The 12,980-nt window shown below is 32.5% G+C and overlaps 1 protein-coding gene across 1 annotated transcript in view; it reads right to left on the minus strand.

Moving 5' to 3' along the window:
* LOC111696792 (disks large homolog 5) overlaps positions 1-12,980 on the minus strand; it is a 62,166-nt gene that overhangs the window by 17,198 nt on the left and 31,988 nt on the right. The window contains exons 20-31 of the mRNA XM_023466527.1: positions 11,808-11,936; positions 11,619-11,747; positions 8,636-8,806; positions 8,036-8,137; positions 7,162-7,286; positions 6,038-6,113; positions 4,432-4,482; positions 3,595-3,741; positions 2,860-2,978; positions 1,721-1,870; positions 831-1,066; positions 157-230 (exon numbers count right to left, since the gene is read on the minus strand). Of these exons, the coding sequence (XP_023322295.1) occupies positions 157-230; positions 831-1,066; positions 1,721-1,870; positions 2,860-2,978; positions 3,595-3,741; positions 4,432-4,482; positions 6,038-6,113; positions 7,162-7,286; positions 8,036-8,137; positions 8,636-8,806; positions 11,619-11,747; positions 11,808-11,936 (1,509 nt within the window). The remainder of the gene's footprint in view (positions 1-156; positions 231-830; positions 1,067-1,720; positions 1,871-2,859; positions 2,979-3,594; positions 3,742-4,431; positions 4,483-6,037; positions 6,114-7,161; positions 7,287-8,035; positions 8,138-8,635; positions 8,807-11,618; positions 11,748-11,807; positions 11,937-12,980) is intronic.

Below are 12,980 nucleotides of genomic sequence, written 5' to 3' on the forward strand. Positions count from 1 at the left end.
AACTTATTGATACTTGATGGCCAAAAATTTATTTAAATACACTTGAAAAATAATTATTTTTAATAATTCACAAAATAATTTTTATACAACTTGACATTAATGAAAAAGATAAGTTAAAAGGGTGATATTGAAATTAAACTTGATCCAAACTATCACCTGATGAGAGGGTAGATAAGGAGAGAATCCCGTGGTAGAAACACGAGATGTTGGAAGATGATAATATTCTTGTCCTAAAATACAATATTTTTGTCCTAAAATACAATATTCTTGTCCTAAACTATAATATTCTTGTCCTAAAATATAATATTTTTGTCCTAAAATATAATATTTTTGTCCTAAAATACAATATTCTTGTCCTAAAATATAATATTCTGGTTATAAAATATATTCTCGTCCTAAGATATAATATTCTTGTCCTAAAATATAATATACTCGTCCTAAAATATAATATTCTTGTCCTAAAATACAATATTCTTGTCCTAAAATATAATATTCTCGTCCTAAAATACAATATTCTTGTCCTAAAATACAATATTCTTGTCCTAAAATATAATGTTCTTGTCCTAAAATATAATATTCTTACATTATCAAAAAAGTTGTGGAACCTACTTAATTTACTCTATGAGGTTTGAATCATTATCAACACCAGATTTCAGAAGTAAGAAACGTACGTAAAATTTAACGTAAATTTTACATGTTTTCAATTATAAATTTTCATTTTAAAGAGCTCAATAGAAGAAAAAAAATGTCTAGTATGTAACAAAATGAATATGCTTTTTTCATATATGTGCGTAAATCAAAATAGAAGCTACGAGGTCACTAGAATTTACCTGACTTTGACAAGTCACGTTTGTACTGTGCAGACGGGTTAGGAGAGAGTTCCCGCTTATACTGAGAGGGTAGGGAAGGAGAGAGTTCTCTCTTATACTGAGAGGGTAGGGAGGGTGAGAGTTCTCTGTTATATTGTGCTGCTAGAGAGGGGGATAACTCTCTATTATACTGAGAGACGAGGGATGGAGAAAACTGTTCTACAGGAGAGATGTATTCACTATCACTGGCCGGCAATCTAAAAGATAAATCGTGAAAATATGTCTTTTCTTATAATAATAGATACTACAGAGGAAGAAAGTACTCAGGATTCTATCCTATTAAAAGAACAGAGTTTGCTGAAAAAAACAAACATCCCGCCTCCATTGTGATAGAATTTGTAAAAAATGACAAAAGTTGAAAACCGAAGACTAGATATACACACTGCTCCCACGGCTAGACTATGCAGTAAGCAGGGCCTAAAGTTGTACCGTCACAACATCATACATTACCCCGAAAGGTTTTTTACTGCCAACTAACGGCCAATTCATAATAAACATTCAGGGGTTGAGTATTAGAACTTTTAAAGAAATACTCTAACTTTTATAAAACACAAAATCTATGAAATTAGTCTATTTTTGAAGGTTTTGTATTTCGTATCTAAAGGATCCTCAGTTTGTTTTTAATCTTTGTGACAGAAACAATCTCAAGAACTGACGAGGGTCAACCCAGACCGAAATATATTTTCAATAAATGTGGAACTAAAATCTACTTTTTTTTACTCTACAGAGGTTTGGTCCATCACCATCACCGAATTTTAAATAAAAGCATCCTTAAATATCCCTGAATACAGACGTCTGTTAATTGGAAAGCGTGTATATAAAGCGTCACTCCAACCCGTAAATAATATTACCTTGCTGGCTTGGTCTTGTTTAAGTACATGAGAAGAACATCCTTCCCAACCTTCCCCGACTTGACGGAGTCGTCTATACTGGTATCCGAGGGGGTTAACGTGGACCTGTATCCACCCTTCAGTTCATCAGATACATCACGGGACACCAATCTTGGAAGTAAATAGTGGATAAATAATCGTGGATTTGTTAAAATCATTCCACTCCCGCCCCCCTTTTTAAAATAAATTTTGCGCGGATTGTTTTTAGGGTTTTATTCGCTGAATTGGAGAAAATAAATAAATTTTTGGGTAAAAAGTATCAATAAAAAAAAAATGCCTTTCGATGTTAATTTTTAATTGTTATCCCCCAATATATGATACTGAAAAATATACACCGCCTGGTTTAGACACTTGAGTAATATGGGAAGTAATAATTATTGATTTATAGAAGATACTATTCATATGAATATTTTTTATTTTTCGTTGATTAATTAGAATCCTATGTACAGTATTTATCTAAAACTTATTTTTTTCTTCTTAAAGGAAATTAAACGTAATTACAATTGTTCCTCAGTGCAAAGATGACAATGCAAGATTTACAAAGATACCCTTAAAAGCTTAGTCAAATCAAGTATGAATTAATGAGATATCCATATTTCTTGATTATTTAAACCGTTTAGATTCATTTGTGGTTTCTCTGCAAAAAAGATTTCGTTTTCTTGCTTAAAAGAAGCAATGGAGAAATGAATAGAAATAAACACTTTTCGAGTCTGAAAAAACGACGTTATCTTTCATCTTTTTGATCAGATCAAGATGTCAAGGGCCAAGGGTACAGTTGTTAATAGGGCGTAGCTATCTTTGCATGGAAGGTCGCTTAAAATTACGCTCACAGTCCCCTTAAATATCTCTACACTGTAAAAATACGGATCTCCGCGCTAAATTCGCAAAATCAATTTGGAAAGCCTACTTTACTCTTCGGCTCTTTACCTGGATATCTATCCTCATGATGAAGCCTAGTAGCTATATCTGTACTCTACTCTATACCTGGAATATCTATCCTCATGATGAAGCCTAGTGACTATATCTGTACTCTACTCTATACCTGGAATATCTATCCTCATAATGAAGCCTAGTATCTATATCTGTACTCTACTCTATACCTGGAATATCTATCCTCATGATGAAGCCTAGTAGCTATATCTGTGTTTGGTCCATGCTCCTCTGAATCCAGAGGATATTTAGGCACACTACTCAATAGTTCAGACAAGGGTAACCTCTCCTAAAAAAAAATAAAAATATCAAGACACTGTTCACTCACTTTTTGTGAATTTATTTTCATTTATTTTTTAAATACGATGTGTTTAAACCACGATTATTTGGCCGCTAGGTATCTCTGCTCTCCATATTTTAGGAATTCTGCATGGGAGAGACACCAAGTGGCCAAATAAATAGTCGCTCAAATTACATTGTAAATAAAAAAAAATATATTTTGATATATTAGCTATATACGAATGGATCGAATTGAATCCACATTTATAGGTTCTAATATCTGAATGATTAATTTTAAATTTAATTGAATTATTTACGATTTGAGTGGAATAATGCGACTCCTTGAATTTGAATGGGTCCTACGCTCCTCGGTATGAGACGTTTTTACCCTTTTCTCCTTATACACGAAACAGATAAAAGTAAAATTAGGAGCCGCCGATATCGCATACTATTCTATATCAGCCTAAACCCCTTTTCATTTTTCGCAAACACTCCGTTTAATCAAGCAAAATCATATCAATCAATTCCTAATTCGGTTGAAGTTAAATTTACATATTAAATCATTATAACTTCAAATCAAAAGCATTTGTAGAAAAAAAACACCAACAACTATTTTTAACTATTACCTTGTATTTATTAGGATGTAGTATAGTCCCTGTAGTTGGTTGGTATACTGGACCACCCCTAGTCCTAGGCCAAGTTCCTCCGCTCTTGAAACTATCCCGGTCCTTCCTCTTCTTTTTACCAGAACCACCAGTACTCTTACTCATAGTCTAGACAGTCAACACTTAGTATCAGCATCAGGATCACAGTCAGTAAGCAGTCAAAGTATCATTATCATTTGAAAACATAAGGTCACAAGGTGTATATATGTAATAATCATCATTTTTAAATCAATAATATCAATTAAATCAATTAAATCAATTAAATCAATTAAATGAATTTCCTTATTTTACACCTTATGGTATCATAATTGACTAATATATGTAAAATATTTATAAAATCCACGAAACTTACAATCTTGCAGTATCATTCATGATGCTATGTACTTCCACAAAAACTTCCCCCCAAGCAGCTAATTCCCAAGGGTATTTTCCCAAATGGCAGCCATCCAACTGTGCAATTCCCTAAGCGGCAACTTTACAAGTCTGTCCTAGCTTCAGCGCTCGGCCACCTAACATGTTCTAGCGACAGCGCTCGGCCCCTCATTGCAGCCTACGGCGTCTAAGAAGACCTAACCCAAACTTTCCGATGTTGCCTGGGAAATAGCACATTTGAGTAGTTGCCACTTGGGAAGTCGCCCTTGGGAAAATACCTAAAACCATATTCACAGCAAAGTTCGATTATTCCGGGATATCCTTGGCTTAAATATAGACTTAGTTCCAAAAATTAAGGGAAAGAGATATTTAAAAGGGGGGGACACTGAATACTGATTAATCTCTCGAGATTCAAAATTTCCAAACCTGATAACTGTTAAGGACCTGATCTAGTTCAGCCAGCACCTCAACACTATCCTAGAAACACAAGGTTCCCATCTTAGATCAAATCAAATCAGAATTTCAGGGTTATCATACCAACTGTGTCGAGGACTGAAGTATAAGACCAAGTATTTGCGGCTCGTGGTTTATATGTTATGTTGCTGTTAATTGTATATTGTCCATTTACTCAAACAAATTACAATTATTGACAAAATAATTCAGTTTAAATATGGTACAGATCTTTTGTTCACAGCTCATACAGTAAGTATATTTAGTACATAGAGTACATCTTTATATATATGAAGTAGTAATCATGAACCCCTTGACTGATTTGCTTAAAATGTTGACTGATGAACTCGTTGGCTTGGTTTTAACTTTTAAACGTCTAAGTTGAATGGGTTGAATACTTTAAACTAAAGAAAATTTAGTTTCCAAGCAAAGCTGGGTTTCCAAGCCAGTAGATTATAAAGTAAAGAGTTCATGCAATGAGCCAATGACAGTGCACGATTCTAACAGTATAGAGTTCAATCAGTACAAAACATTTATTGCTACTCGCATACAGTGTAAAATCATTACACTGCAGTACACAGTTAAAAGATGACAAAGAGCAGAGTACACCGAGGCACAGTTTATACATATACAGAGGTCTTACTGAATAGCATCTATATATAAATTTGGCTTGTCTGTCTGTTTGTTTGTTTGTTTGTCTGTCTGTTTGTATCCAATAAACGTCAAAACGGCTGAACCGATCGGGCCCAAATTTTTTGTGGGACATCTAGGGACCCCAGGGAAGGTTTATGAATGATCAAAATTTCAAATATTTGTCTCCATCAAAATTCGATCTTCATTAAATTTTTGAAAATTTTGAAAATCCACGAAATTTTTTGTGAAAATCCGCGAATTATTTTTGTTTTGTTTTACGATGTACACAAAGAGAACATGTTCACAATTAATTTAGAAGATGGGCGCGAAGCGCCCTCTAAAGCTAGTTCTTATAGAAAAGTGTTCAGATAATACAGATTTCTTACAATATAGAGTTTTTACAATAAAGAGTTGTTAATGAGGTTAATAAAAAAGGTTTCAAGTAAAAAAAAACTTCAAATCGACGATCTGAAACATTTCCAATTTGTACATTTTTAAGGGTTAGAGCTACGTCTGTGCAGGAATGAATGGCCTAAACAGTTCAACCGTTTAAACGTTTGTACGTTTATCAAGAACCAAAATTGACAAGGCAACTCGACTTCCTTTTTTGATTTTCAGTTACTAGAAAAAGAAGCCCGAGGTTTTAATCCAAATATTAAGATTATATTTGAATAAATCTGTGGGTTATCTGGCTAAGTGCTTGTCGAACATTGGTGTATTTTTTTTATCCAAACCTTAGATTGTTTTCCCGCATATTTGTTTATACATATATTTGTTTATATCTATATATTTGTTTATCTTTATATTTGTATATCTATACATTTTTGTTTATATATATCTTGTTTATACTTAAATTTTGTTTACATATATAAATATATTTGTTTACATACATAAATATATTTGTTTACATACATAAATATATTTGTTTACATATAAATATATTTGTTACCTGATCTAAATATTTTTTATCCTCTCCGTCTTTGTGTTGTACTAAACGCCCAAGAGAAGTATCAGAATGATCATTCCTAAAATTGTATATTAAAAAAATTCATAAATTATTTTTTGTTCATCTATTCAATAATATTCTTATCATTAAAACGCCTTGTACAAAAGGCGTTAAGACACTCCAAAGACGACCTTATCTTGAAAATTGATGCGAACCTTACAAAGCTGTGGAGTGTGGGGGTACTTTTGTATTCNCTCAAGAGAAGATAATAAATGGAAACAGATATATTGCAGTATTGTCTCCTTGTATCCTTTAGTCCTCCATCCTCCGTGCTATGTAACCCGAACTAATTAAATGGGATCTATAGATTTTCTATCCTTTACATCTAACCATAGGCCCAGCATACACTAACTGGTTTAACACGTCTTGAGGTAAACTACTTTAATTAAACGTAAACTCGTCATTAATGCTGCAGGATCTTAAACAAAAAAGGGTTAGAGAGACAGTAGGCATAATTTCAAGTCTTAAATTTACAGATTATGATCAGAGATTTAATTTTGTTTTAATTTTTAACAAATTTATGGAGCTCTGATACAGTATTTATTATTATTATTATAATATAACAATAACAATAATAATAATAATAATAATAAAATATCAACCTTTATTCCTTCAATAATAAGGTTAATATGTGTTGTTAATCAATCCACTTAGGAATTGTGATGAGCAAGGTTTTTAATCATCTATTGTATTATCTGATTGGCAGGTCTGGATAAAGAAAAGCTGACAGGACAAGTTTTCAAGAGGATGGGGTTGAGAATACAGAGTTATGAATGTCATACCATTTTGAGATAATGATATTCTAGTCAGGACATCTACTAAGTTTATAAAGATGGGATACCTTTTTGCCCCTAACAGGGAGGGACCATTTTACCATTGTCTACTCCCCCTGACCCTAAGGGGGAGAGAGGCGAAGGGGGGAGTGACTTTACCTTTCATTTTCATCCCCCTGACCCTAAGGGGGAGGGAGTCAAAGTAGGGTGGACATTACCTTTCAGTCTGCTTCTTGCTTTTTCTCCTCCCCCTGACCCAAGAGAAAGAGGGAGGCAAAGGAGGATGGAAATTACCTTTCAGTCTGCTCCTTGCTATGTCTCCTCCCCCTGACTGTATCTAACTTCTCTCTAACTGTATCTGTAAAGTGTCCCCATGTACTCCTGTTCTCTCTGCTCCCTCCCTTCGTCACAGAATAAACCTAGAACATGAACACTGAATGGAGATTGAGTTAAGATTTCCTAATATTCTTTATTTTTCATGATCTAAGAGTTACTTTTAAAAACATTTATTCCTGTTTCGAGGATTTTTTATATTTAATATTTTCCAAGAATGTTCGAAAATCCAGCGCCAGCGAAAAATATTTAAAAAAACAAAATCAAAAATATTTTGAAATATAAACTATATACGAATGCGTCGAAAAATAATCGATGACTATTATTTGTAATATCTGAATGATTTGTTTGGAATTAAATTGATTTGTTTACGATCCGAGTTGAATGTTGCATCTTTCCGAATTTGTATGGACGCTGTGTTCTTCTGGTGTGAGTCGTTTTTAACAATTTTCTCCTTATAGACGTAACAGATAGAAGTAAAATTAGTAGCGATCAAAAGCGCTTATTTTTCGCAGTAAACCTATACCACCTTTCATTTTTCGTGAACACTACCTTTAAAACTGAACCAACTCATCCAAAACTTAGAACATTAACACTGAACAAACTTATACAAAACTTAAAACATGAACACTGAACAAAACCCAACAAAAAGCTTGAACATGAGTACTAAACAAATTTACACAAAGCCTTAAACTTGAAAACTCAACCAAACCAATCTAAGATATACGGTAGAAGGAATGTCTGATTTCTCTGCAGAAAAATTAGAAGAAGATACCATTGTGATGAAGAGTTACTAAAATCTACATGATAAGTCCTAGAGAATATTGTTAATTACCCTCTCACTACTGCTGCTAGAGTTGAGTGGATACTTCTCCGTCTGGGCATCCCTGCTGATCAACTTCTTCACCAGCTCCCTAGACCCATACCGCAGGGTCTCCTACACACAAATATTTTGTTCAATAAATTCCTGCAACACTTCTACCCCCCCCCCCTCTTGCACTACGTAACCCAAAAATTTCTTTACCCATTTTCCTCTTTGTGTAATTTTGATACCTCAAAAAGAGAGATAATCAAAATTTTCCTTATCTGAATGGTTTTAGCATAAAATAAGAAAAATTATGTGAAAATTGTTCTTTTGTTAAAAAAAATAGTAAATTGTAAATGTTCATGATTGATCCGGATCAATTTTTTTTCCAAGGCGGATCCAGAAACCGGGTCCGCCTCAAAATAAAATGGATCCTAAGCAGTGATTCAGAACTACCTAGCGGCCAGTCATGGAATTACTATACTAGTGATAGTAGTTCCTCATTTGGTCGCTTTTACTGTTTTGGCGCTTGCAGTCTCTTTGAATTTTTATCTTTTATCTTATTTGCCACTCAAAATACAATGACACTGATACATTGTATTTATTGTCGCTGATATAAATAATTCTGACCTTGATAGGACTAGTGGCGGTAGAGAGTAGTTTAGGACTGTTATACTTGTCCTCCCAGGCAATATGTCCGCTGCTAGAGGAGGACAAAGGACCACAGGACGGGGTGGACATACTCTTTTGTAGGGTTAATACAACAACATCACCGCTCTGGTTCAACAGAGACATCGCGTCCTAAACAGTCTTTGAATTCGAACACAGAAATTTTCAGGACACAAACATATATGTTAAACATTCAATAATTTTCTCTAGACCTTTTAAATCATTTTGGCTTTTTAAAAAAGTTATCTTCTCATTATGGCGAAAGATCTTTCTCCCCCCTTCCCAATTATATTTATTTCTGGTGCAAAATTGTACATGGAGAAAAGTGTTGATAGGAGGTATACAACAGTTTTTTATATTATTTGCCCTTTTTAAAGGAAAAACCCTAACAGTGTTAACCATTAATTTAAGCCCTCTGTAAAATGTCGTCTTCAACTTGAATCTCCTCTCGGAGACAGCCAAACCAAATTTTCAGCCCGCAATTCCCTTTGTACTCCTCCGACGGAGCTTAAAATATTTTCGTTGTTGTGAAATCATTAAAGTTAAGCAAAATATTTTCATAAGAAGCATTAGTGAATTTCGTTAAATATTCAACTGTAATTTTTCAGAAGTTAAAAAAACGTATTTCAATACTGATCAACAATAAGTCACCCCGACCATCCCTAAATAATTCGTAAGATTTTTTCTACTATTAATATTCATTATAACATTGTACAAGTAACCATGACCTATAATTTATGTTATTTTTTATCATTGTCATCATTATCATCATTATCATCATTATCATCATTATCATCATTAGTATTGTTAGTATCATCATTAAAACAAGCATATTATCAATATCGTGAAATCATAAATGTTATCAATATCATTAAAATCATCAATAAAATCCAAATCATTATTATCATAAATATTATCAAAATTATTAATTTGATTAAAATTATTATTATTATCAATATTATAAAAACGAACAGTCTGATGAAAAATTGTTCATCTGTTAAAAAATGTGATAAATAAGATGAATTTCATCAATATGATCATTATGGTCATTGGTCATTATGATCATTATGATCATTTGATCAATATTATAAATATGATTAACATAATCATTTTCAATAACATAATTATTATAATATATATGTTCAATATTATCAATATGATCAATATTATCAATATGATTAACATCATTATTATCATAAACATCAATTTAAATATAATAAATATAATAAATTCATTAATTTCATCAATATGATCATTATAATCAATAGTTGTTTGTGTAACTACCTGACTACAAGGTTGACCGCTGAGCCTGCTTGTCTGAGGCTGTTTATCACAGTTGACCGATCTACATCTCGACAATCAACATTGTTCACAAACAATATATAATCATTTAGCTTCAACTTCCCTTCCATTACAGAACCCTGGAATATATATATCTAAAATAATTTAGCTTCAACTTCCCTTCCATCACGGAGCCCTGGAATATATATATATATATATATATAATCATTTAGCTTCAACTTCACTTCCATCACGGAACCCTGGAATATATATATATATATATATAATAATTTAGCTTAAACTTCCCTTCCATCACGGAACCCTGGAATAAAACTTTTTATTCTTAAAATGAAACAAGGTAAGGATGAACACAAGGATAACTTTTTAAAAAATATTATTTTTAAAATCTTGAATGGACTGTTGTCTTAATTCAAATGACCTCCATTTAAACAGGTGCATAACCGATACACAGACTACCTATCAACCCTTCATCTCATCAATAATTTGGAAGATTAAAATTGTTTTTCTAGATTGAAAAGTGTTTAAACCTGATAATTCCTTCATTTTTTCCACTTCAGTAGAAATGCGCGAGTCACTTTTGTAAAGAAACCAAAATTAGAAGCATGGATATCTTAATTCATGCTTGATCTGACAAAGCTTTAAAGGTTACCCCCTGGCATGCGCTGCCCTTGTTTAAAGGGAGGGTAACTTAAAAATATACCTATTTTCGAACCCTTTCTCTAGATTAAACTAGCTCTTACGGTATTTTCGCTTAGGGCCTAACTATTTACAGAACTAGGACATAAGAGTCAATGGCTCATATTTCCCCGCAAAACACTTTTATAACAAAAGATTATAAAGGCATTTTCATTATAGAAACTCCTTTATGTGAGCAGAAATATAATGTCTATATGAATAATACATAATATCTAGTATTTATGTAAATATGTTCCTCTACATCCGGCCAAACGGCTGGATCGAATGTGCTGAACATTTTTAGTGGACGATTTATTTGTAGCCTGGGGGTGACATAGGCTAAAAAATATTACATTTATTTAAAACTTTATTTTTCTTCAAAATTATTTTTTTCCACGGGCAACGTTGGGCCCTTAACTAGTTTTATATATATAAATAAAGGGTTATTAAGAACAAGCAGAAAAACATATTTCTTTACAATTGAAAATATAAAAGAAAATATAAAAGAAAAATGTTTATATTGTAAACCAATCAGTTTGCTGAGGAGATACTTTATAAATCTAGAAAGAAATAATATTTCAAGGAATTTACTCAAACAAAACTTTATGAAATTACAAAAAATAAGTTAAATACAAGAATTTTAATATAAAAGGACTGTAAACATAATAAGTAACCCCCCAATTTAAGAGTGTCATGCCCAAACTATAACGCACTGTGACAAGGTTGCCCTTTACCTCGACAAAAAATTAAGTTTTTTTTCTTTTTTTTCTATCTTAAATCGTTTTAAATTCTGTCGATTACATTACTTTTTCCTGTCGCGTAAAGACGCTTTATTAGAGAAACCACGATTGAATATTTTCAGAAAAAAAAAATATCTTCGTCATTTTGCTCGGACAAAAGGGGACACAGTTGTTAAAGAAGTATGCCTTAAAATTTCGCATGTTAAAAATATAATAAGTTACTCTACCTTGTTAATTGATGAGACATAAATAGGATTCTCTCCAGGACAGATAGGATCATCTCTACCTCCAGCTAGCTCTACACCTAGTTCATCCTCTCCTCCTACCTCCAGTACTACAGTCTCAGTCTCCCACTCCTAGCAAAAGGAGAATCGGATTAATATCTAAAACAGCTGAATCTCTGCTATGGTGTATACCTGTAGATCAGTATCTATAGCTGAATCTCTGCTATGGTTCTGACCAACGGATCTTGCCAGTAGACGCATCCTTCCTTCTTTCTCTAGATTCTCCACACGATCCCGTAACTCTTTATTCTCTTTCCTCACCTTTAGAAGAAATAAAATTAATACAAATAAAATAAAAAACACTATTTACTATTTTATATTTATTTATATCATTAATTCAGGAATGTAAAGGACATATAATTTCTTCTGAAAGCTGTTGGGTTTATTAACCTTCATGCTTCAAGATATTATGTTTATGATTGTTCTGCAGATCTGAACATCCTGAGTCAGTAACAAAAACTTCAGCAAGTGATTTTTTTTAATTTAATTTCAAGGATTTTTCTCTGCTGATTGCTTAAAAACCCTTTGACAATATTAATTTATTTATATCTATATCGATATATTTATTTCAATCAAATCTAAGAAATTTTAGGGTGCCTTAATTTGGTTCATCAAAAAGAAAAATTAACAATATTTACAATTTTATTATTTATTTCAATAAAACAAAATCAGATTTTAAGGGATTATAATAGTGATAGAAAAAGTGACAAGGATGACAATAATAACAATAACTTTAACAATACCATTAATCATATTGATAATAATGATGTGTTTTTAATTATCTATATATTAAGTTTACCTCATTTTTACTTTTCCTTGATTCATCAAGGTCCCTGAGTGCTTCAGCAAGTTCTGTTAGATAATATTCAATATAGAAAACTTAAAAAAAAAAGGCAGGGGGCGTTCATTGTCGCAATGTGTTTTTGTCTGTACAAGAGTGTGTGTCTGTGTTAAGGTATCCTAGCTGTTGTAGGTATATTGAGTTTATTCAAATCTCGTTTTTTTTTATTTGTCAATTTTGATGACACATAGATTGTACCCTACATTACATGGGTTTATAACTACATGATTACCCTGGGCAACGCTGGGTTCTCAAGCTAATAGTCTGATAAAGTGGGAAGAAAAATGTGTTTGTGACATACTTAACTAATACATTGTGATGGGTAGTGATTAGTAATGGATGGAGTCAATCGGAGTATATGGATGGTAAAAAGGGGGGGGGGCGAGTGGTTAGATGGTAAAAAGGGGGTGTTGTGTTGGTATATGGAGAAGGAGAGATTGTAGAGGTGGCAGTAAATAAAAGTG

This window comes from Eurytemora carolleeae, unplaced genomic scaffold (genome assembly GCF_000591075.1).
Source record: "Eurytemora carolleeae unplaced genomic scaffold, Eaff_2.0 scaffold108, whole genome shotgun sequence".
In the NCBI taxonomy this organism is placed as follows: Eukaryota; Metazoa; Arthropoda; class Copepoda; order Calanoida; family Temoridae; genus Eurytemora; species Eurytemora carolleeae.